The following is a 23107-nucleotide window of genomic DNA, read 5'->3' on the forward strand; positions in this document are numbered from 1 at the left end:
AGAATTTTAATTTTTCATTTTCACTTTACATTACTTAGAAACACTACTTCTACCCAGACCACCTTAGTTGGTCCTTCTATTCATACATTATTTTAGAAGTTCTACATAATTCAAAGAGGCTTTAATATTAAATTAAATATTTATTAAATACTAAATTTAATATTAAATATGATCACCTTCTAGTTTATATTCATCCTCAGGTAAAGAAAAATTATTTCAAATAAAAAAATACCTCATAGATTTAAATATCTGGCAATATCAAATGCTAGGGAAATGCTCAATAAATCACTGACATTTGAAAATACTAGTGAATATTTTTTCCATATAACCTCATCACCAAGAAATCAAAATAAGTGCACTAGGAATCCATTTTAATACATGAAATATTCAAGCATTAGTTTCCATTTAAATTAAGAATGTATATTAAATTAAATTTACCAAGAAAATTCTATTTATTTTGTTAATGTCCATTTTTTTAAAAAAGAAAACAATCTTCTCTATCATTAAGTGAATTCATGTCCTGTTCATGTAGCAAATAAAACAAACATATCCAACCAATAATGTAAATCAATTCACCAGAACCCAATGTTACTCTCAATTATTACTAAATTGTTCTGACTACTTTTTTGGTTTTTTCGCAAAAACAGAGGTATCCTTGAATAAAAGACTAATCACTACTTTTTGGAAGGATGATCCTGAGTCAACATCTTTTTTTTTTTAATGCTTTAATGTCTGAAATTATTTCACTTTATTATATTAATACACAGGAAAACAAAATATTTTATATATTTATATAACAGACATTTACATGATTAATATTTTATAAAAACCAGTTTAACAACAACAAAAAGTAACATTTTTGGTAGCCATCAAGTTTAGAATAAAGGAGCACCAACTGCCACACACACTTCACATATAAAAACAATCTCATTTCCTAAAAGTCCTGGTTAAAGTTATTGCAAAGTTCAAAAGATCAGTAAAAATTCATAAGCAAACACTAAATTAAAATGTACATAAACATCACACAGAGAAGGAACCCAAAGGAGAAAAAAATTCTTGCTTCCTGGTTTATACTTTGCTTAAATTTTATAGTTTACAATTAGTGCTATCATTTTTCACTTGCTTCTTAGGATCCCCTTTCCTAGAAGGGCAACTTATCTTCAATGGACTGGGTTCAAGAAAGTTATTATGGACGGTGAATTTAAAGAATTATGAAAGAAAGAGCTGCCAAATCACAGGGAAGGTCAGAAAACAATGTCCCAAGATCAAGACTAGTATTTGAAATATATTACCTGTTCCAAGTTTTGAAGGCATTGCTGGCTCGTTTGAACAGATATCCTTCCATAACAATGCCATTTGCAGCATCTACATTATATTCTAACTTAGAGTCATCACTGGAGAAATCCTAAACGAAATAAAGGTTCGTATGATTTGATTAAGTCCCTTACACAACAAATTTATCATAGAGAAACAGCTCAAACCACAGAAAAGCTTTGTATTAAAACAGTTATATTAAGTTATATTAAGTCATAAGAAAAGGGGAGACCTAAATATTAGGGGTGTACATATATATATATATATATATATATATATATATATAAAGGTATTTCAATTCAGTGGCCTGTTATGCAATAATTATTATAATGACAATATTAAAACACAGATGATTATATAGAATAATACTCTGAAAAACAATACAAATTATATACACAGTGATTAAAGGCACAAAATATTATGTATACAAACAGACAAAAGGAACAACTCAATATAATGCATGTTATGTTTAAAATGTTTTCATTTTATCCTAATATTGTATTGTGATGTGTGTGATATCAATTTAAAAAAAAGGAATATTTAAACTGGGATTACTTAAATCAACCACTATTCTCTAAGTATATTACTATTATGGTAGTTTTTTAATCTGACAGGAGTACTAACTCCACTACTGGGGAGTTCAGAAATAGAATAAAGGCGTATGTTCCTAAAATAAAATTTTGTTTTGCAAAGAACCACATTTTGAAGTGGGCATGCTGAGCTCACTTTTTTATTAGGATTATGGAATGCCTCATAATCTTCTATCATTCTAGACATTCTAGTCTTCACATGAATTCAATTCAAACTTTCAATTTTCCTCTAAGGATTCATGAAGTTTTGAAATCAGAAATCTTATATTTTAAATACTTCCTGATGGAGCACCTGGCTGGCTCAGTGGGTAGAGCATGCAACTCTTGACTCGGGATAGTGAGTTCGAGTCCCACGTGGGATGTAAAGATCATTTAAAAATAAAAAATCTTGGGGCACCTGGGTGACTCGGTTAAGCGTCTGCCTTCAGCTCAGGTCATGATCCCAGGGTCCTGGGATGGAGCCTCACATTGGCCTCCCCGCTCAGCAGGAAGTCTGCTTCTGCTTCTCCCTCTCCCTCTGGGCCTCCCCCACAACTCGTACTCTCTCTAATAAATAAATAAAATATTTTTAAAAAATTAAAATAAAAAATATTTCTTGATGAACTTACAAAGTAATTTGTACAAAAACTGCAAGACTGCTATTATCCCCAATTTTAAAACTCTAAAAATCAGTCTCAGAACTTTTAAAATTACATCTGGACCAATAATCAAAGTTAGAATATTATCCTTTTAGGGAATAGCAAAGTCTGTCTTGAGAAAGATTTTGGCAGAAGCTACAAGACCATCTGCCAAGAATGCTGGGATGTGAGGGTCCTCCCCTAGAGGGGAGGCAGAGTGAGAATCACCTAGGAACCTTCCAAATCTAAGCGTCTACAAAGATGGAAAATGGAAACAGAATAAATTCAGAAAAACAAAATTAAAAACCTCTGCTGACATCTCTCAAAATTTAACCATAAAAAATATGCTAATCCAAAATAATCAAATGAAACAGAATTTATAAACAAATTGCTACACTTTCTCCTGCTTTTTCTTTGGGAAAAAAAAATCAGGAAAACTTTAATTCCCTCATTTAAAATTTATTTGAGGCTGTAATGTATTTAATTATGCACACAGATGATTATGTCAGCAATTGACATAATTGAGTTTGGCAACATTCTAAAGGTTTCATTTATAACACTGGCAGTTTTTAATGACCCTGATGCTACTTAAAACATTAAAATATAACCTCCTTGAAGTACAGTGCATTATAAGTATTTTTCTAATTTTCAACTATATTTCCTGAGATAGGTTGTCTTCAATTTATTTACTATTAATATCAATTAATATTGTATAATACTTAAAATGTGAGAGATTATATGATTTTATAATGAAAGAAATAGCATTGTATAAAATATATAATACTATAATTTAAATATATTGATGACCTGACAAATTAGGAAGAAATACTCAAAGGCAAAAGATTAAGTGAAAGTAGCAGGCTTGAAGAGGTAAGCAGATCAAGGAAGCCAGATTTCACCTTAAGGGCATTTGCCTCATCAGAATTTGAAGCTTTGGTGTGAGGCCCAGGGAAGAGAAGGCAAGACTAAGATTGACCAATAAAGAGAAGTTATTTCTGAAATTGCAACCAAGACAAGAAGGACCATTATCACTTCAAGATTATGTTAGAAGTCCTAGCCAAAAAAATAAAAAAGAAGTAGGGAAAAAATCTGAAAGGAAGAAACTATTATTATTAGCAGATGATATGACTTCGTACAAGAACATCCAAAAGAATCCAGAGATAAATTAGCATTAAAGAGAACTTAACAAGAAAACAGGTTTCAAAGTCAACAGAAAAATCAATTTTATTCTAATATGTAATAAGAGTAAACAGCGAGAAAAGAAAATTTTAAGACAACATTTACAATAATATTTGCAATATAAGTATCTAGGAATAAATTTAACAAAAGATGTAGAAGAAAATATCAAGCTTATAAAGGACATTAAAGAAAAATATTTCAAGCTCATAGATTAGAAGACATTATAAAATAAAAATATCAATCCTTCCCCATATTGAGTCATAGATCCAATGAAATCAATCAAAATCCCAAAAGCTATTTTTATGCAACCTGAAAGTCTGTCCCTGAAATTTATATAAGAACACAAAATTTAGGGAATTCACTTTTGAAGCAGAGAACGTAAGAGACTTTGTTTTGTCAGATATCAAGATATACTATAAAGCTAAAATAATTAAAGCAGCATAGTATTGGCACAATTAAGACAAAAAGGCCAATGAAAAGAATTGAAAACCTGAAACAGACTTCACATGTATGCAAACATGATGTAAATCAGAAGATATAATAGAGTTGTAGGGAAAGAACACATTTTTTAGTTAACTGATTCTGGATCATCTAGATACCAGTATAAGAATACAAGGAAATTGGATCTCTACCTCACACCATACACAATCACCCAATTACAGATGGATTTAAGGTCTAAACATAAAAGGCAAATCTATAAACACTTAGAAGATTATACAGGAGATATATCTTTATGATCCTGGGATAAGAAGGACTTATTAAACAAAACACAAAAAGTACCAAACATAAAAGACATTAAAAAAAAAAAACTATGTGAAAATTAAAAACACATATATCCCCCCAAAAAGGCTTATATCCAGATGATATGAAGAATCTGATCAACAGTTAGGCAACCTGTTGGAAAAATGGAAGAAAAACTAACAGACATTTCACAAACAGGATATCCAAATGACCAATAGGCAAGGTGGAAGGTACTTGAGTTCATTAGTAACTAAAGCATAAATTAAAACCACAACGAGATGTCAGTATCTACCCACCAAAATTAGCAAAAATTAAAAACTCTCACAATACCATGGGGTGGCAAGGAGCACTAAGAACTCACAGTGCTGCCTGTCAGGAATGGTAATATCATTTTGAAAAGTAATTTAGCATTTATCTATACCCTCTGAACCAGCAGTTTTACTCCTAGGTATAAATATATCAGGAATACGTACACATATCCAAAAGGCATGTACATGAATGTGCATAGCATCATTGTTTCTTTAATTGATCAATTTCAATTCTTGAAAAATGTATGTAAGTAAATAATTACATTAGGTACATCAGACATACTTTCCCTTAATTTTTACGTGACTGAATCATTTTCTTTTCTTTTTCTCTCTTTTTTTTTTTTTTTTTTTTACCTGTAATGCAGCCTTGTGTCAGCATTTAAGGGCAAAAAAAAAAAGCAAAATAGCATTACTTTCTTTAAAGTACAGCAGTAATTGACTATTATTTAAAATCGAGTAAATTAATCTTAGATTCAATAATCTACTACTTTTGGCCCTTCAGTACAACACTGAGCTGTGTATACAACAGGGAAAGATATTAAAAGATACATAATATTCATTAAATAATTCAATTTAAGCAAACAGTCACAAGTATCTACAAGTATCATGATCTCTCATTTTAATTAGAAATGACTGGTCCCAATTTTTAACAATCTCTCCATGGTAATGTCATTAACACAAATTACCCAACCAAAAGTGAGTCTAACTTTAAACAAAACAAAACAGGAAGTTAGTCTTACCTAACTATAACTGGAAGTAACTAAGTTAAAGATGATCCAGTAGAAAATCCTTCCCTTTGTAAATAATGTTTCTCTTTGAATATTAATAACCCATCCCAATAAAATTTTCCTTACTTGTATTACTGACTTCACTTTAATTTTTTTCTACTTTTTTTTTTTAAGATTTTTATTTATTTATTTGACAGAGAGAGAGAAAGAGCACAAGCAGGGGAAGTGGCAGGCAGAGGGAGAGGGAGAAGCAGGCTCCCCAAAGAGCAGGGGGAGCCCGATGCGGGACTCGATCCCAGGACCCTGGGATCATGACCTGAGCCGAAGGCAGTCGCTTAACCAACTGAGCCACCCAGGCGCCCTCTACTGACATCTTTTATGTCAGATCTAGTTCACTAGTATTTTAAATTCTAAATAAACCATAACAAAAGTTGATCTGACTGGTCAATACCACAGGAACAGATTTCTTAAAGCAATGCTAGAAGGCATCCTTTTTTTTTTTAGGGGAACACATGAATAGGGTGCCCCACTACCACAAATTATGCAGTCAAGTTTCCCACATTTGGGGAAATTCCAAGGGTCGGCACATTTGGAGTCAATGGATAAGCCTGACCCTGGGAAAACCACTTTTGTGATCATGCTATCTCCCTTGGCAGGTAAGTACAGAAGGCATCTTGTCACACACTTGTATTATTAGATTCAACCTCCAGTTCTCTCATTTTATTTTCAGATTACCACACAAAAATATCACTATGTAAGACAAAATATTGTTAGGTTGAGTTCCAAGTTAGTTGTATTCAAAGCTCTCCACACACAAAAATAAAAATGTGTCATATTTAAATTTCCATTTTAAAAATATATTTTTCAAATAGTTTAGCTAAGCTTAGGCAAATTAACAAGTAATGCACGTGAAATTCCAGTATCACATGAAAGAGGGCAAGGGCTGCCTCAGAGTAACTATAGCTGTTAAGTCCACAATACCAAACACACACATTGATGCAAAGATGTTCTCCACTACCCTCTCTGCCTACCCCCCACCCCACACGCTACCCCCTCTCACTCACACACTTTACAGGGATTGGTGATATCCTAACTGAAACTGTAAATAGCAGTTTAAATTCTAAGGGCCATTTTTTAATTAGTTAAGATCCTATGAGATTGGGGTGCCTCGGTGGCTTAGTTGGTTAAGCGTCTGCCTTCGGCTCAGATCATGATCTCGGAGTCCTGGGATGAAGCCCTGCTCAGCAGGGAGACAGCGTCTCTCCCTGTCCCTCTGTTCCTCCTCCCTGCTCGTGCTCTCTCTCTCTCAAAGAAAGAAAGAAAGAATTTAAAAAAAAAAAGATCCTTTGAGTTTTTGCAAAGTGGTTCAAAAACATGGCTTTCAAATACTGCCTGACCATCTAAAAAATATTTTACTTTTCACAAAAAAAAGGAGGAATTTTCTACCCAATTCAATTACTACAGCAACTTAAAGGATTTGTTCGAACACAATGGTATCTTGCTGAAACCAATAATCAAACAATTGTGTAAAATGGGAATTACTCTCCTGTAACTTTTCTTATCAGGTACCTTTTGTTGAATGGTGGAATGTTTTTGCTCCATCTCTCTTTTCTCCTTTGCTGCATCCACAACCAGTCGATCCAGCTATAAAGGGGGAAAGGGAAAACATTAGGCAGACTTAAAAAAAGGTATGATCATTTTTTTAAAAACATACTCTCAATAAGTAAGCCAATTTAAGTTTACTTAAAAAGGCATTTTGGCTATAACTTTAAAATGGAAGTTCTCTCTGGTATCAAATCCTTTTTAAGAAGGTCTATAACTCCTCCAGGAAAAACATTTCTAAGAACAGTTTAGTACCAAGCAAACATGACAGGAGGCCTTGTCAAAGGCACAACAGTGATAAAACAAACTCCCGGAATAAGGAAGAGAACTCTAGCTTAAGTTGCCTGCTGACCCCTGCAATGCTAGTAGTCAGAATCAAAGACAGAAAGAAGATACCCTGGTGACTTTTTCCCCAAAAAGCAAAAAGTAGCAGCTACGCTAGTGTGGGGCCAGCTCTCATAAGTTCAACAGAACAGACACTTTCAATCACTCAAAATGCTTCATGTTTTGAAGTTGGCTTCTTAATGTTATAGTCAAATCTAAAAGGCAAAAAAAAAAAAAAAAAAAAGTCACCAGAGAAGAGAGAAAGCTAAATAATAAAATTTTTTTAAAAGGAATAAAATAGTAATCATTCATAAGGCCAGGGTATAAAATTGACATTGTTTAAGGTTCTGTTTTAAAAGCTCAAAAAACTTATGAAATCATAAATCTCATTTCTTTCTTGTTCCTTTCCATCAGAAAAGATGATTTTCCAGTATTATGACAAATGCCCTGGCTTCCTGAACTACTCTTTGCTAGAATAACAAACAATTGGGTTATAAATTATGTGAGTCTACTCTTCTAGACTGTGATGTATGTCATTTCATCTTTGAACCCCCACACCTCTTAACTGATTAATGTGGGATAAATAAAAAATAAAAATGTAAACATCAATAGGAATAAGGAGAAAGATAAAGTATAAATGAACAAATGTTTTCATTGCTATCCTTTACAAAACAAAATTTTAAAAAGCCTTCATAAAAAAACCATTTGGTCCTTCATTCACTATTACACATGATGTTTTTTTCCCTATCAGAGAATAATTTTGGCCACAGAATTTTTTTTTTTTTTTAATTTAAAAAAAATTTTTTTAGGGACGCCTAGGTGGCTCAGTCGGTTAAGCATCTGCCTTCAGCTCAGGTCCTGGGATCGAGTACCCCATCGGGCTCCCTGCTCAGCGGGAAGTCTGCTTCTCCCTCTCCTGCTCCCCCTGCTTGTGCTCTTTCTTTTTAAAAAAAAATTTTTAAGTTTTTATTTAAATCCCAGATAGTTAACACATAGTATAATATTAGTTTCAGATGTACAACTGGCCATAGAATCTTAATTACCACTGAATATTAATAAAGAACCAAAAGAAAACACACTGGAACAGAATTATCACTACTACAAATATTTGATTTAGATGGCAACTATTCTACTACACTTGAGGATCTAATGCATACATGCATTAGTGACATGTAACATTGATTTAATGGGTAATGCTGGTACATGCTGCACTCGGAAAATGTCCTCAATATTTTCTTACACTGAATGAGTGAAATAACCATTACACCATGATTTTATATCCTTTAATTGAATGGCATATAAATTTTATCCATTCAGATTGAAGTGAGGTATAAGGCAGACCCTAAGATTCAACTAACATTTATGAACTTGTGTGCATGTACCTTCCACACTAGTACTGCAATGCAAGTGATGGTTTTCTGCCTGTCCCATTGGTAGTAAATTCCTCGGCTACATCCCACCTCACTGCTATTACAGCAGAAAGCGGGAAAATTCACCTCTCTCTGTTGGGGCAGAAGTATAAAGAAAAAAATGTCTCAACATGGTAGAGGGCTGGGGAAGGTACGAGTTGAGGAGATGTGAAGACTGACAGTCTTGTCTCCTACAAGCTGGGATGATATCAGGGAGAGAGAGTCTGGAGCACAGCAGAATGTGTCCCATGCTTCTATTAGTCCTGGACATGAGGAGTTTCACAGCTACCTATAACCAGTCAGGTGCCCCCAATCCTCTGTGTTTGGAATCCCCTCTACTCCTACCACATCAGACATCATCACTTCTCTTTCAGCTTTTCAACTTCTCCCATTTCCATCTGCTTGTATATTTGTGCAAATCCTACTACCTTAAAAAAACCTTCCTCCAACTCATATTCCTCTCCAGCCACCATCTTCCCCCTCTCTTTCCGTCATAACACAACTTCTGGAAAAATCTTCCCTCTTCTTCACTTGTCTATTTGGTATTCATCTACCCATTATAGTTTAGCTTCTGCCACTCAGACCCTCTACTCTCACAAAGGTAACATATAATCTTCTTGCTGCTAAACCCAATAGGTAGTTCTCAGTCCTGGGTTTACTGGGCCTTCTTTCCAATATTTGTACTGATAACTACCCTCTCCTTTTTGAGACATTCTTTCTTTGGCCTGCACTAACACCATCTCCCAGTTTTCACCTCCTCTCTCATCTATGCTTTAATGGAGATCCTCATACTTAACCATTTCTTAAAAATATGTCATTCTTATGTTTCATTTTTTGAGGAACCTCCACACTGTTTTCCAAAGTGGCTGTACCAACTTGCATTCCCACCAACAGTGTAAAAGAGTTCCCCTTTCTCCACAACCTCTCCAACATTCGTTGTTTCTTGCCTTGTCAGTTTTTGCCATTCTAACTGGTGTAAGGTGGTATCTCAATAGAGCTACCCTATGACCCAGCAATTGCATTCCTGGATATTTACCCCAAAGACACAGATGTAGTGAAAAGAAGGGCCATATGCACCCCAATGTTCATAGCAGCAATGTCTGCAATAGCCAAACTGTGGAAAGAGCCGAGATGCCCTTCAATAGATGAATGGATAAAGAAGGTGTGGTCCATATATACAATGGAATATTAGCCATCAGAAAGGACGAACACCCAACTTTTACATCAGCATGGATGGGACTGGAGGAGATTATGCTAAGTGAAATAAGTCAAGCAGAGAAAGCCAATTATCATATGGTTTCACTTATTTGTGTAACATAAGGAATAGCATGGAGGACATTAGGAGAAGGAAGGGAAAAATGAAGGTGGGGAAATCGGAGGGGGGGGACGAACCATGAGAGACTATGGACTCTGAGAAACAAACTGAGGGTTTTAGAGGGGAGGAGGGTGGAGGGATGGGTTAGCCCAGTGATGGGAATTAAGGAGGGCACGTATTGCATGGAGCACTGGGTGCTATACGAAAACAATGAATCATGGAACACTACATCAAAAACTAATGATGTACTGTATGGTGACTAACATAACATAATAAAACAAAATTAAATTAAAAATAAATGTCATTCTTAGGGCCCTGTTTGAAGCCAGATTCTCTTTTTACTCTATACTAGTGGCCCTTGACCTTAATTTACAAAATCAAAATCTTTAAGCATACTGTTCCAGCGCTCACATTTTTCAAAAATAGCTTTCAAAACACAAAAATGATTTTGGGATCCCTATTAACTCTCCTTGGGTCAATTCACCCACTCTTGTGGTTACAATTAGCAATTATATGTTATTGACTCCTTTAACGTAGGTTTTTTTGTTTTTGTTTTTATTTTTGAGTTCCAGATACACTCACTTAGATGTCCGATCATCAAAATTTAACACATTTTTTTTTAAAAGATTTTATTTATTTGACAGAGAGAGAGATAGTGAGGGCAGGAACACAAGCAGGGGGAGTGGGAAAGGGAGAAGAAGGCTTCCCGCCAAGCAGGGAGCCCGATGTGGGGCGCGATCCCAGGACCCTGGGTTCACAACCTAAGCCGAAGGCAGATGCTTAACCGACTGAGCCACCCAGGCGCCCCAAAATTTAACACATTTAAACCTCAACTCATCATGTCCCTCTACCTTGAAATTGGCTATATTTTAAATATCCCTCAAGCTACTTGTTTCTATCCCTACTGCCATGTTCCTAGTTCCAGATCCAGTTATCTCATAACTGAATTATTGAAAGAATATCTGAACTGGCCACCTCCAACCAGGCTATATTTTCCATGAGCTTAGAGGCTTTTCAAGGACCTGAAAAATTATGTGAGAACTGAGAGGGGGAAAATGCAAAACCAAAGTTAATAAATGTCTAAAGTATACACTTATTGAAACTACTCAACTATAATCCAACTCATCTGTTTATAAATTATATTTAATGTAAGATGAGGGTGCAACATAATGCTTGACAGAATGTGGGGAGTGCCTAGAGCCTAGGAAGGTCTTGCCTTCCTCCCAAGTCTGGGTTACAGGTTCTATCTGTATGTTCCTATAACTCTTTGATCCTCTGCTATGTGGTAGAGACAGCCAGCTATTCCCCAATATCCATTCTCTCTTTCTTTCTTAACTCAAGAACCCCCAAATTCCAGGAGGTCACATGACTATCTGGCATTAAGTTTTGTTTTTTTTTTTAAAGATTTTATTTATTTATCTGAGACAGAGAGAATGAGAGAGACAGAGAGCACATGAGAGGGGGGAGGGTCAGAGGGAGAAGCAGGCTCCCTGCGGAGCAAGGAGCCCGATGCGGGACTTGATCCCGGGACTCCAGGATCATGACCTGAGCTGAAGGCAGTCGCTTAACCGACTGAGCCACCCAGGTGCCCTGGCATTAAGTTTTTATCTCCCAGCTTTCCTGCAGCCTGTATGACATTGGGATGTACACAGAGGTGACTCTACAATTTCCAGGAGACATCCATAAAGAGACTGCATCTTTCTTTCTTCTTTCCTCTTTCCTGATAGCTAGAATGTGGGTATGGTAACTTCGAACCATGAGGTAGAATTAAAAAATATAAGCCTGCATCCCTGCATACCAGGCCTTTGACTTACATAGCGAAATAAAATTTCATCTTCTTGAAGCTACTATTTTAAGGTTTCTATCTATCCCGTGCAAATGAGCAAGTTCTCAATTTATATACCCAGACACGACACTGAGCCCAAAGAGTAACTGCCTGGTGACTTGTTAGTTTCCTCCAACAGATTAAATTCTATAGAGCCTGGGAACAGTATCTCTGCAACTCATGGCACATGCCCTGCACACCATCCCAAGACACACACGTACACACATACGTGTATGCACCATATTTACTTTTGGTCAATGAATGCAATTCTTGTTACATTCTTACCTTTTTCCTCATTTCCCTAAACTCTATTTTGTATCCTTAATCCCCTGTCCTCAAAGGTAATATGAACCTATACGGGGGGAAAAAATCCCCTAAAAATTGATACTATTAAATCCAGAAAGCTCACCAATCAACAAAAAAGAATGTCCCAGAACAAATCTAATACAAAGTTCTGCTCAGTTATCAAAAATAATTTGAATATAATGAAATTTCTATATAATACTGTGATATATGTATAATTCACACATGTGCATATATGTATAAAATAAAAAAGTTCCCAAGACTTCCATAATCTTAAGATTCTAAAATTTTATTATTCAAAATATAAAAAGAGTATAACTCAAATGAAAAATCAGTAGGATTTTTCAATATCCAAATCTAAGAAATGAAAAAATAAATTCAGCTATGTATACTATAAAATAGACACTTTGTTTTTAAGTTTTCCTTTCAACACCCTCACATGCTGTCTATAACATATTTTTAACTTCAGTCTTCTTTTTGGTTACACATTTAATCCATACATAAATCTTCTGCAGCATCAAACTTCTTCATTAAATAAATGAAATGTCAAATTTCCCAATAGGCTAATTTTTTCCCCGAAATGCTAAACTTCTTTAAAAGTACAGATACCAGAGCAAAGGCAACAAAAGCAAAAACAAACAAGTGGGACTACATCAAACCAAAAAGCTCCTGCAAAATATTTGCAAATCATGTATCAGATATAAATGTCCAAGGTATATGAAGAAGTCATGCAACTCAATAGCAAAACAAACAAACACTTTGTATTAAAAATGGGCAGAGGATCTGAAGAGACATTTCTCCAAAGAAGACAAATAGATGGTCAAAAGGTATACGAAAAGGTGCTCAACATCACTAATCATCAGGAAAATACAAATCAAAACCACAATGAGATATCACCTTATACCTGTCAAAATGGCTGTCATCAAAAAGACAAGAAATCACAAGTGTTGGTGAGGATGTGGAGAAAAGTGCACTAGTGGTGGGAATGCTAACTGGTGCATCCACTATGGAAAACAGTATGGAGGCTCCTCAAAAATTTAAAAACAGAACTACCATATGTTCCAGCAATGCCCCTTCTACATATGTTCAATGTAAACAAAGATACTAATTTGAAAAAATATCTACATCACCATGTTCACTGCAGCATTATTTATAATAGCCAAGATACAGAAACAACCTAAGTGTCTGTCAAAAGATGAATAGATATGAAAATGTGGTGTATATATATACATGGGACTATTAGTCAGCCATTTAAAAAAAAAAAAAGGGAAATCTTGCCATTTGCAACATAGATGGACCGTGAAGGCATTACGCTAGGTGAAATAAATCAGGCAGAAAAAGGCAAATACCATAGGATTTCACTTATATGTGGAATCAAAACAAAACAAAACCAAACCAAACTCACAAATACAGAGAACAGACTGGAATTTGCCAGAGGTGGGGGATGAGTGGACAAAATGGGTGAAGGCGGTCACAGGTACAAATTTCCAGTTATAAAATAAATAAGACCTGGGAATGTAATGTACAGCATGGTGACTATAGTTAACACTACTGTATCATATATTTGAAAGCTACTAAACAGTAGATCTTAAAAGTTCTGAAGACAAGAAAAAAAATGTTTTAGTCTATGGAGTAATAGTTTACTAAACTTTTGAGGTGGTCATTTGACTATAAATATGTGTGTATTAATACACACATATTTATCTCAATTATTTTATACACCTAAATTAATGCAATATTATATGTCAATCACATCTCAATGAAAAAAATACAGATATCAATGCATAACACAGAATCAAGCAATACAGTACAATATTACCTGTGCACCAAGATCCTTCATGTAGGGCCCAAGTTCACTAAATAAATCATACCCTTGATGGAAGAAGGCCAAATGGGCATACATAAAAGATAACATCTAATAAGAGAAAAAAAGTTTAGCATTTTAAAATCATTCTTAAATATCCTGAAATTTTTAAAAATCTTAATCTTATCTAATGTTTAAAAATTATTCCATAAGAGCCCAAAATATCAAATTTAAAATTAGAACTGAGTCATTTTTCTTAAAAGAGTATTTCAGAAATTTTTGTGAAGTGAGAATAAATTATGTTTAAAAGAAATCTCTAAGTGGTTTAAAATTTTAAAAACACCCCAAATTTTAGTTGTTTAACAGATTATTATATCCAGATAATCAAAATTCACATGGTAATAATTGAAAGAATCAAGTTTTCAATACCTTCACCATCTTCCCAGGTACATTATAAAAACCATATTATATGCCTTTCAACCAAACTCACTGGCAAAACTTTAAATTGCAAATAAAACATTAGAAAATTAGAAGAGGAAATATGAAGCTCTCAAAATAAAACAATCACACTTTATAACTGACTAGGATCACTAAACACAGCCCAAAGTAGGGGAATGCTTATTTTCTTTCTCAAGATACTGAAATAAAATGAGTCAATAGACTTTGCCAAATATGGAGGTTTCTGTATATTCATTCCCAATATCCAAAAATGTTGCTAATAGGTTAAGATTTTTTCCAGGTTTTCCTACATTTTACCTATTCATGAGAGAAAAATCACCCTTGTTTTTATTTGTCATTTTTATTTGGGAAGAAATTTAATTCAATCATAATAGTGAAAGAATCCTCCAAACATCCATGTTTATTTTTAGCAAGACGAGACATCTGTTTATTTTCTGAAATTTAAAATAGGTCCTTAATATTCAAGAATGCTTCAAAAGAAGATTTTTTCAAGAGAAAAACCAATTAAAACACAAACACAAAAGGACAAAGCTCAATAAAAGATTATTCTGGAATTAGATTAACAGTAGTTATGCAACTTTATTAGTGTAATAAACAATTATATAAAAAAAGAGGGTGAAAGATTAACAGCTACAACTACATAAAAATGTAAAACATGCCTGCACATCAAAACATATAATAAACATATTAAAAGATAAATGATAAACTAGGAAAACACATATGACAAAGGGTTAATAGTCTTAAAATATAAAAGATGTTACAAATCAGTATGAAAAAGATGAATACTTAACAGAAAAACAGGGAACACAGAGGCCAAAAAATACACAGAAAAAATTTCAAACTCATACATATTTAATACAAACTCATTTGTATTAAAGAAATGCAAAACTGAACAATGACATGACATTTTCTATCTACCAAATTATATGTAGAGTAGGAGAAATTAATACCCAGTGTTGGTAATATAGTTCACTTTCACATACTACTAGTGGAAATGATGTATAACTCTTAAAATTTACCATTATTTTTTAAAAGTTTTAATAAATGCTTAAACCCTTTGACTAAATAATCTCGTCTTAATCTATCCTAAGGAAATAATCATATTATTTATTAGAATGATCACTATAATGCTATTCTTTAAAGTCAAAAAACATGGAAATTACTTAAAAATCCATTAAAGGATAAAACTAATTTATGGCATAGTCAACTGACCTGCAAACTATATCTAGCCCTATCATCTATTTTTGGATGGCTTATGAGCTAACAGTGGTTTTTACATTTTTAAATGTTTGAAAGACAATGAAAAGAAGACATGAAATTCATGACACGGGAAAACTATATGAAATTCAAATTTCCATGTCCATAAGAAAAATTCTTATTAACACACAATCATGCTATTCATTTACATATTGTCTATAGCTGCTTTCTCATTACAATATCACAGTTAAGTAATTACAACACAGACCACAAGGCCCACAAAACCTAACGTATTCACTACCTGGCCCTTCACAAAAAAAGGTTGCCTACCGCTAGTAGATTCACATGGTAGAATTCTGTATGGCCAGGAAAGCCATTGTTAAATAAAAAATATTTAATAACGTGATGATTTTGTAGTTACTATCAAAAGAACAAAGTTATAAAACATATGTAACAATGACTCCTATTTTGTTTAAAAAAATTACATGCAATTTTAAAACACACATACACATTCATATACATACATGTCCACAGAAAGAGAGGAAAAAAGATGAAGATATATGCCAAGATATTAACATTAGTTCTCCCTTGGTAGTAAGATTTGTAAGTGTTTTAATTTTTCTTCATACATTTTACTTTCCAATTTTCTACAATTAACACATAATACTCTCAATCTGGAAAAGGAAGTAGAGGTAAAGAGCAAGTACAATGTACTTACCTGATAAGAAATAACATAAATATAGAATTTAGGGAAAAGCTAGGTGGGGACAAGAATCAAAAGCAATTTATGCATACCCTTTCAGGGAAAAAAACAAAATACTTCAGTGAACAGAGCGGAAAAATTATTTCTAAGGTTCTCAAAATGTGAAAGAGTGCAATGTCATACCAATACCATCCCATGTGCACTTCTTTTGTTAGCTTTAAGATTTTAAAAAATGGTCAAATAAAAAAATGGGCATAGAGGCTCAGGGAAAAACATTATCCTCAAATTTCACCCCATTTATTTTCAAACAGCACTTTAAAGAACAAACCAAAAGGCTGATAAAATCATCAATAACCCGGGAGGAAAAATTCTCTAAATGATACCATTTATGCATGCCCTCAATCTCAAATATTTAAATGTCACTATTAAGGAGCTCACAGTGTGTTAATAGAGGAGATACACATAAATAACTATAACATGAAGGAGACAAAAAAGTGGTTAAGTGACACAGGAGAAGTATGAAAAGATCTGTAAGATTAATTCTGAACCTGGAATAAATATATTTACATATATATATACACACACATAAATATACACACATATGATGCTGCTTTAAACGCTTATATATGTACACTTAGATCATATTAAAATGTTGAAAACATCATTTCAATAAATATCTTACTGATTTTAGGATTTCTGATCTCCTTTTTGATTGAAGGACATTAATCTGAGGGAAAATACACTTGGTTAATTACCTATGCATTTATTTTAAAAACTAATCTACAATGCAATATTGTAAAATTTGCTTTTTCTGATAGTTTGATACTTTTTCAGAAAAGTAAATAAAATCAAAGTTCAAGTTTTTCACCCTTTGACCCACGTTTTGCAAAAACAGTTAAGACAAACATACCAATGAAACTCTCATCTATTTTCAACTCAAAGAAAAACTGGCCATGCATAAGTCACAAATACTGTAGTGATAAAACTATCACTTTGATAGGCATATCAATTTCTTAGAATTCCATCTTTTCCCCATCCTCCTTATCTAATTGCTCATCTAGACCCTTCAACATATATCCTTAATGCAAATTCTCATCAATTTTTGCCACTACTACCAAACACCATCTTATCTTTTCTAGACTGTTGCAATAGCGTATGAACTAGTCTCTCTATACTCTTGACTCTCTACAATCCATTCTCCACACAGCAAACAGAGTGATCTTTTCAAAATATAAATAAGATTACACTATGTCCAACTTAAAACCTTCCAACTTCCTCCTGTAGCCTTCGTGGCCCTCTGTGATATCACCTTTCTAACCTAGTTTTCTATTACTTTCCCCTTTCTGTGCTCCAACCACAATCCAAAACTACTCCCACCTCAACACTTTCAAACTAGTTGTTCTGTCTTCATGTCGTAACTGTCTCCCCAGATAGGCATAAGGCTACCTGTTCCAATCAGGTCCCAGCTAAAATACTATCTCCTCAAAAAGGTCTAAGTAGGCCCTTTGTACTCTCTAGTACAACAACCCTATTTATTTCCTTGATAGCATTCATAACTAACTTATATTTTCTTATTTACTTATGTCTTTTCCCCGGTTAAAGTGTGAGCTCCATAAGATCAAGGTCTTGCCTTATTCCCAGCTGCATTCCCCAAGTGGTACATAGTGAGGACTCAATAAATATTTGTTAACTAAATTAATAGACCTCAAATAATATTTTAATTAAACTAAACTTACTGAAAGATCAGTAAATTATGAAAGTTGCCTTTGTGGTATCTCTCCCAACTCTAGAAATTCTTAACAAATATTTTTTTTATCTATTACATATCAGCTTAATGAAATTAATGTTTATACAAAAAAAGAATCATTCACTTTTTGCTAATATTGTTAAAAGATTACAGAATATCTTCCTTTTTGATATGTTCTTCCCACTGAATATTCTGCCTGTTTTATAAGATAATTTTAAAGCACTGATCAGAAAACTAAAAACACACCAAGAAAAGTCCAAATAACTATGCTTAAATGAGCACTAATTTCCTTTGTATGTCTGTTTCAAGGCCTATTCAGTTTTGTTTTGTTTTTTGTTTTTGTTTTTTTTTAAAGATTTTATTTATTTATTTGACAGAAAGATAGAGAGAGAGCACAAGTAGGCAGAGAAGCAGGCAGAGGTAGAGGGAGAAGCAGGCTCCCCACAGAGCAGGGAGCCCGATGCGGGACTCGATCCCAGGACTCTGGGATCATGACCTGAGCCAAAGGCAGCCGCTTAACCGACTGAGCCACCGAGGCGTCCATGGCCTATTCAGTTTTGAGAACTAAAATATTAACTTTCAAATGCGCTAAGTAAAAGCAGAGGCTGCAAATAACCTATTATTCAGACTTTGAAAAATGCCAAAAGTGCTTCCATTTTATGTATTTTTTTATGTTGGGCAATGAAAAATAGCATGTACTTGGAAAAAAAAAGTAAATTTAAGTATTTACAGAAGCTAAAGCATGACAAACTTTATAAACTTGGATATTTGTTACTTACTACACCCTAAAATAGCCACTTTAGCCATATAATAAAATGACACAAGAGTTCTCATCAGAAAAATCAAATAAGGTAATAGTTACAGCGGACATGTGGATCCTAACTTAAAACTACTGGATGAGCACTAAATGAAATGGATAATTTATTTTCCAACCACTAGAGGAAAGAATATAACCTAGGAGTAAAAAAGAGATATAAATAATTATAATAAATGTGTTTAAGTGCTCTAACAGCAATGTGTATGACAATATTATGACAGCACAGAAGAAGCAGAGGCAAGGATGATTCACTTTGCCTGGAGAAACTTGTATAACTGACCCCAGAACAGAGAACAAAGTGGTAACAGGACAGGTAAACGCAATGCAAGAAGACCAATTTTTTGAGAACATCTTAATACTCTAGATAAGAAACAATAAAGACTGGTGTTAGGGCTGCAGCAAGAGTAAGAAAGAGCAGACTTAAGAGGTACACAGAACTTTTTTCTTTTTTTTTAAGAGTGAGTGTGCACCAGCGGGGGGTAGGGGAGTGGGTCACAGAGGGAGAGGAAGAGAGAGAATCCCAAGCAAGCACCACACCCAGTGCGGGGCCTGACTCAGGGCTTGATCTCACCACCCTGAGATCATGACCTCAGCCCAAATCAAGAGTCAGATGCTCAACCAACTGAGCCACCCAGGTGCCCCAATACACAGAACTTTTTAAGGCAGTTTTGATTGTTAGATATAGCAGCTGAGAATGAGAATATCTGATATAATTCTCCATGTGACTTTCTAGGATTGAGTGAGAGGGCGTTGGCATTCAGTTAGGTAAGGGTAAAAAGAAGCCATTTGGAAGAAGACAGTTTTCAGTTGTGGATCAAAAAGAAAGAGGGATGTCTGAGAAAAATAGATTTTGTCATCTATACATGATGGTAAATTCAAGCAAGAGGCATGAGACTTTCAGGGAAATCAAAAGGTCAGAAAAGAATAGGACCAAGAGGGAACCCTGAAAAAGAGGTTGAAAAGATGGACAAAGGAGAGAAGCCCAACATGGACACTGAAAAGAAATACAAGTTAATAGAAGTTAAGAAATAGAAGCTAAATAGAAGTTATTGCAATCTAAAAATGGTTTGAGATAAATCAAGACAAAAGTATATTTCAAGAAAGAGAGTGTGGTCCACCATTTCAGTGAAACACAATAGTCAAGTTGGTTAAGAAACTGTATCTAATGAGTAAGACCTTAGCATGAGCTATGTCAGTGGAATGGGATAGGAAGACAGTACTCATCCTACCGCAAAAAGTGGAGTAAATGGGAGAGAGCTAATGGGAGAAAGGAAATACAGAGCATTCCATTCTAGAAGATTATCGTTAATAAATGAAATGCACTTCATTGAGGTTTATCCGAGGCACGATTATTGCTAATTGAAAACTTTAACTTCCCACTTACTGAATAGAAACTTAAAAAAAACTTAATCATTTTCTACTATTTTGCTAAGTTTTCTAAGTAGTTTTTAATCACTAATTTGTATATGGTTACGTATTTTTTTAAAGAAATAATCTGTGATTGCTAGTCAACAATCTCTGGAGACTCCACTGCTGTTTTGTAAAAGGAGATTCAGACAAACTAATTTCCTGAGCTTTAAAGCTTTCAACTCATGATATATAGGAACACATCAAGTACATGTGAAATAATGTACACTTTGCCTTCACTTTTCATGTCTCTCGAATCCCTTTGGAGACCTATCACATTCAAACTGATTTCAATTTTACATAGGACCAGAAGATCACCAGGCAACTCACCAAATACTGATCTCTAGTTTTAAAAATTAGCATGTAATGCAATTATGAGAACAACACTTCTAGAAATATTTTACATTTGTCAATATGGTATGCCTTAATACCTCTAAGAATCTACTCTAAAGAAATAGAAATGTGGCAAAAGATTTATATACAAAGATGTTATTATCATTTACAATTATTGAAAACTATATTTTCACTATTGCCAGTAAAAACTGGCAATATGTCTGATAAGCAGTATTAATTAAATTAACCTAGCAACTCCATAGAATAAAATAAAGCGATTAAAATGCTTTTTACAACATTTAAAAATGGGAGAAAGTATCATGTTAAGTGAAAAGGGGAAGAAATCAGAACCAAAGGTATACACATGTACACACACATATTTATTTGCATACACAGATATACAGACAAGTGAAAAGTCTTCACAAAAGATCATGGCTTAATTTTAGACTCAAAGAAACAGTATTAGTTCTTCTCAGTGTAATCACTCAAAAGTAATGACATGTTTAGCAAGCATTTTTTGAAAACATATTAATAAATATACCTGAAGTACATAGTCGAGGGCTATGTGTCGAAAACATTTTCTTGTTGCTGTCAGAATGTTTGTGGCTTCTTCAACTTCATGCTGTTTGTTTCTTTGTACTTGGGCATTTTTTACTAATGCATTTTCTTTTTCTTCACTGACTTTTTCAAATTGCTTCTTGGCATCTTTGAATTTTCTAAGATCTCTAAAAAAATAAAAACAGGAAAACTTCCATAAATCCTACTGTGGGTGATCTACAAACCACACTTTAAGAAATATCACTCGTTTCTTGTTGAGGGAAATTCCTGGGCCAAAGGGCATGAATATATTCTTAAAACACATATACATACAATCTTTGGTAAAAGAACTGCACACCCGTAAAGGGTAATGGTTTCCATTTCAGTATTCTGAAACCCTTGATTCATTAATGATCTTAGATAAGTACTTTTTTCTACCAGAGAACCAGGCAAAATGACTTGAAGACAAATGATTTTAAAATAATAATAAAGTAGACCTGAGAAAGACTTTAAAGGCTTTGTAAGAAGCCATAAATTTTCATGCATACATTCTATAAGGACATTCTGAACGTTAGTCTATTATTTGGAAAGAATCTGTGAGATATCACTAGCAGGACAATAAATTCTAACCTACTAAACGGCAGTGCACTATGTTCACGAGATGTGCTACTTCTATAATTTATCCTGAATACTGTATCATAACCAACTTTATCTGTAATTTTATATATTCTCAGGCAGGAATTAAAAGGGAAAAACTGAATTATTAATGTGAGAAAGGAAAATGTTCCTACCTGGAAAGTTCAGATGTTTTTATTTCTAGTTCAATTTTATTTCACATATAAAATGGGATGAATGTGACACAAAAGGATCACATGTAGCAAAAAACATGCACTTTTATGATTCATTCTCATATATTCCATTATATTCTCTTCAAAGAAAAAACCATATTGAGACTATGGAAAACTTAGTCTCCACTATAATAACTAATAGTATTGCAACCACTTTTGGGATCTGCTTTGATTTTGAAAGGTCATTAAATTATTTTATTTTTTAATCTATAACAATCCTAGTTATATATCCTGAATACAAATTTCATAGTATAAAGGATTCACTGAAAGACATGAAGTCTGATTCCCTTATGGAATAATTCAAGAGGAAATGCAATATACACTTCACAAAGCAAAAAAACAAAAACTCCAATATTTTCAATAAATCACAGTCCATAAGAATTCCTCTCAAAAGATAACCAACTCCCAGATGTGATCATGAACTTGTTGCTTTTCTTTTCTCTTCACTGCAATTGACTTACTCTTTAACAAAGTTCTGAAGCTGTGCTTTAATTGATCTCTGAGTTTGGTCAAATAGGATCTAAAAGATAAAATGTAACATTAAACAATTAGAAAAGTAAATAAAAAATAATTTTCATGTAGGTTGATAAATAACACATCCTTCCACCAGTACTCCAATTCTAATAACACCTATATTTCTTATTAAAGACTACATAAAAAATAAGCATTTAAAAAAGAAACTGAAACTGATTTTCAAGTGAATTTCATCTAAAAAATAAAATTATTTCTAATTACAGGGAAGATCAAATTTGCATTACTATTTAAATAGAATGTTAAAACAATAAAGCAATTTATTTCCTTGATTTTAATTCAAGCTTTGAAAAACAACCTGAAAGAGTAACACAAATTCCACTTCATTTACTACAGGAATTTCTTACTTTCACGTATCAAAACATTTGAAGTAAAAACAACTCCAAAACTGCCTTATATCTTAGTTAGAGGTTACTCATTTGGGAAGACCTAGGGATTTAAATGTTTTACGCTCTTAATTTGAGTAAAC

The 23107-nt window shown here is 33.6% G+C and overlaps 1 protein-coding gene and 1 non-coding gene across 5 annotated transcripts in view; both read right to left on the reverse strand.

Moving 5' to 3' along the window:
* Nucleotides 1–23107, reverse strand: part of ACAP2 (ArfGAP with coiled-coil, ankyrin repeat and PH domains 2) — a 126560-nt gene that overhangs the window by 37612 nt on the left and 65841 nt on the right. For all 4 annotated transcript variants that reach the window (XM_081831837.1, XM_081831832.1, XM_081831835.1 and 1 more), the window contains 6 exons: nucleotides 22569–22627; nucleotides 21264–21447; nucleotides 17101–17145; nucleotides 14075–14170; nucleotides 7047–7121; nucleotides 1293–1405 (listed from right to left, as the gene is read on the reverse strand). In XM_081831837.1, the coding sequence (XP_081687963.1) occupies nucleotides 1293–1405; nucleotides 7047–7121; nucleotides 14075–14170; nucleotides 17101–17145; nucleotides 21264–21447; nucleotides 22569–22627 (572 nt within the window). The remainder of the gene's footprint in view (nucleotides 1–1292; nucleotides 1406–7046; nucleotides 7122–14074; nucleotides 14171–17100; nucleotides 17146–21263; nucleotides 21448–22568; nucleotides 22628–23107) is intronic.
* LOC115941718 (U1 spliceosomal RNA) lies at nucleotides 5979–6141 on the reverse strand. Its single transcript, XR_004076449.1, has one exon. It is a non-coding gene; the product is annotated as a U1 spliceosomal RNA (small nuclear RNA).

This window comes from Leptonychotes weddellii, chromosome 1 (genome assembly GCF_054177405.1).
Source record: "Leptonychotes weddellii isolate Sample4059 chromosome 1, ASM5417740v2, whole genome shotgun sequence".
In the NCBI taxonomy this organism is placed as follows: Eukaryota; Metazoa; Chordata; class Mammalia; order Carnivora; family Phocidae; genus Leptonychotes; species Leptonychotes weddellii.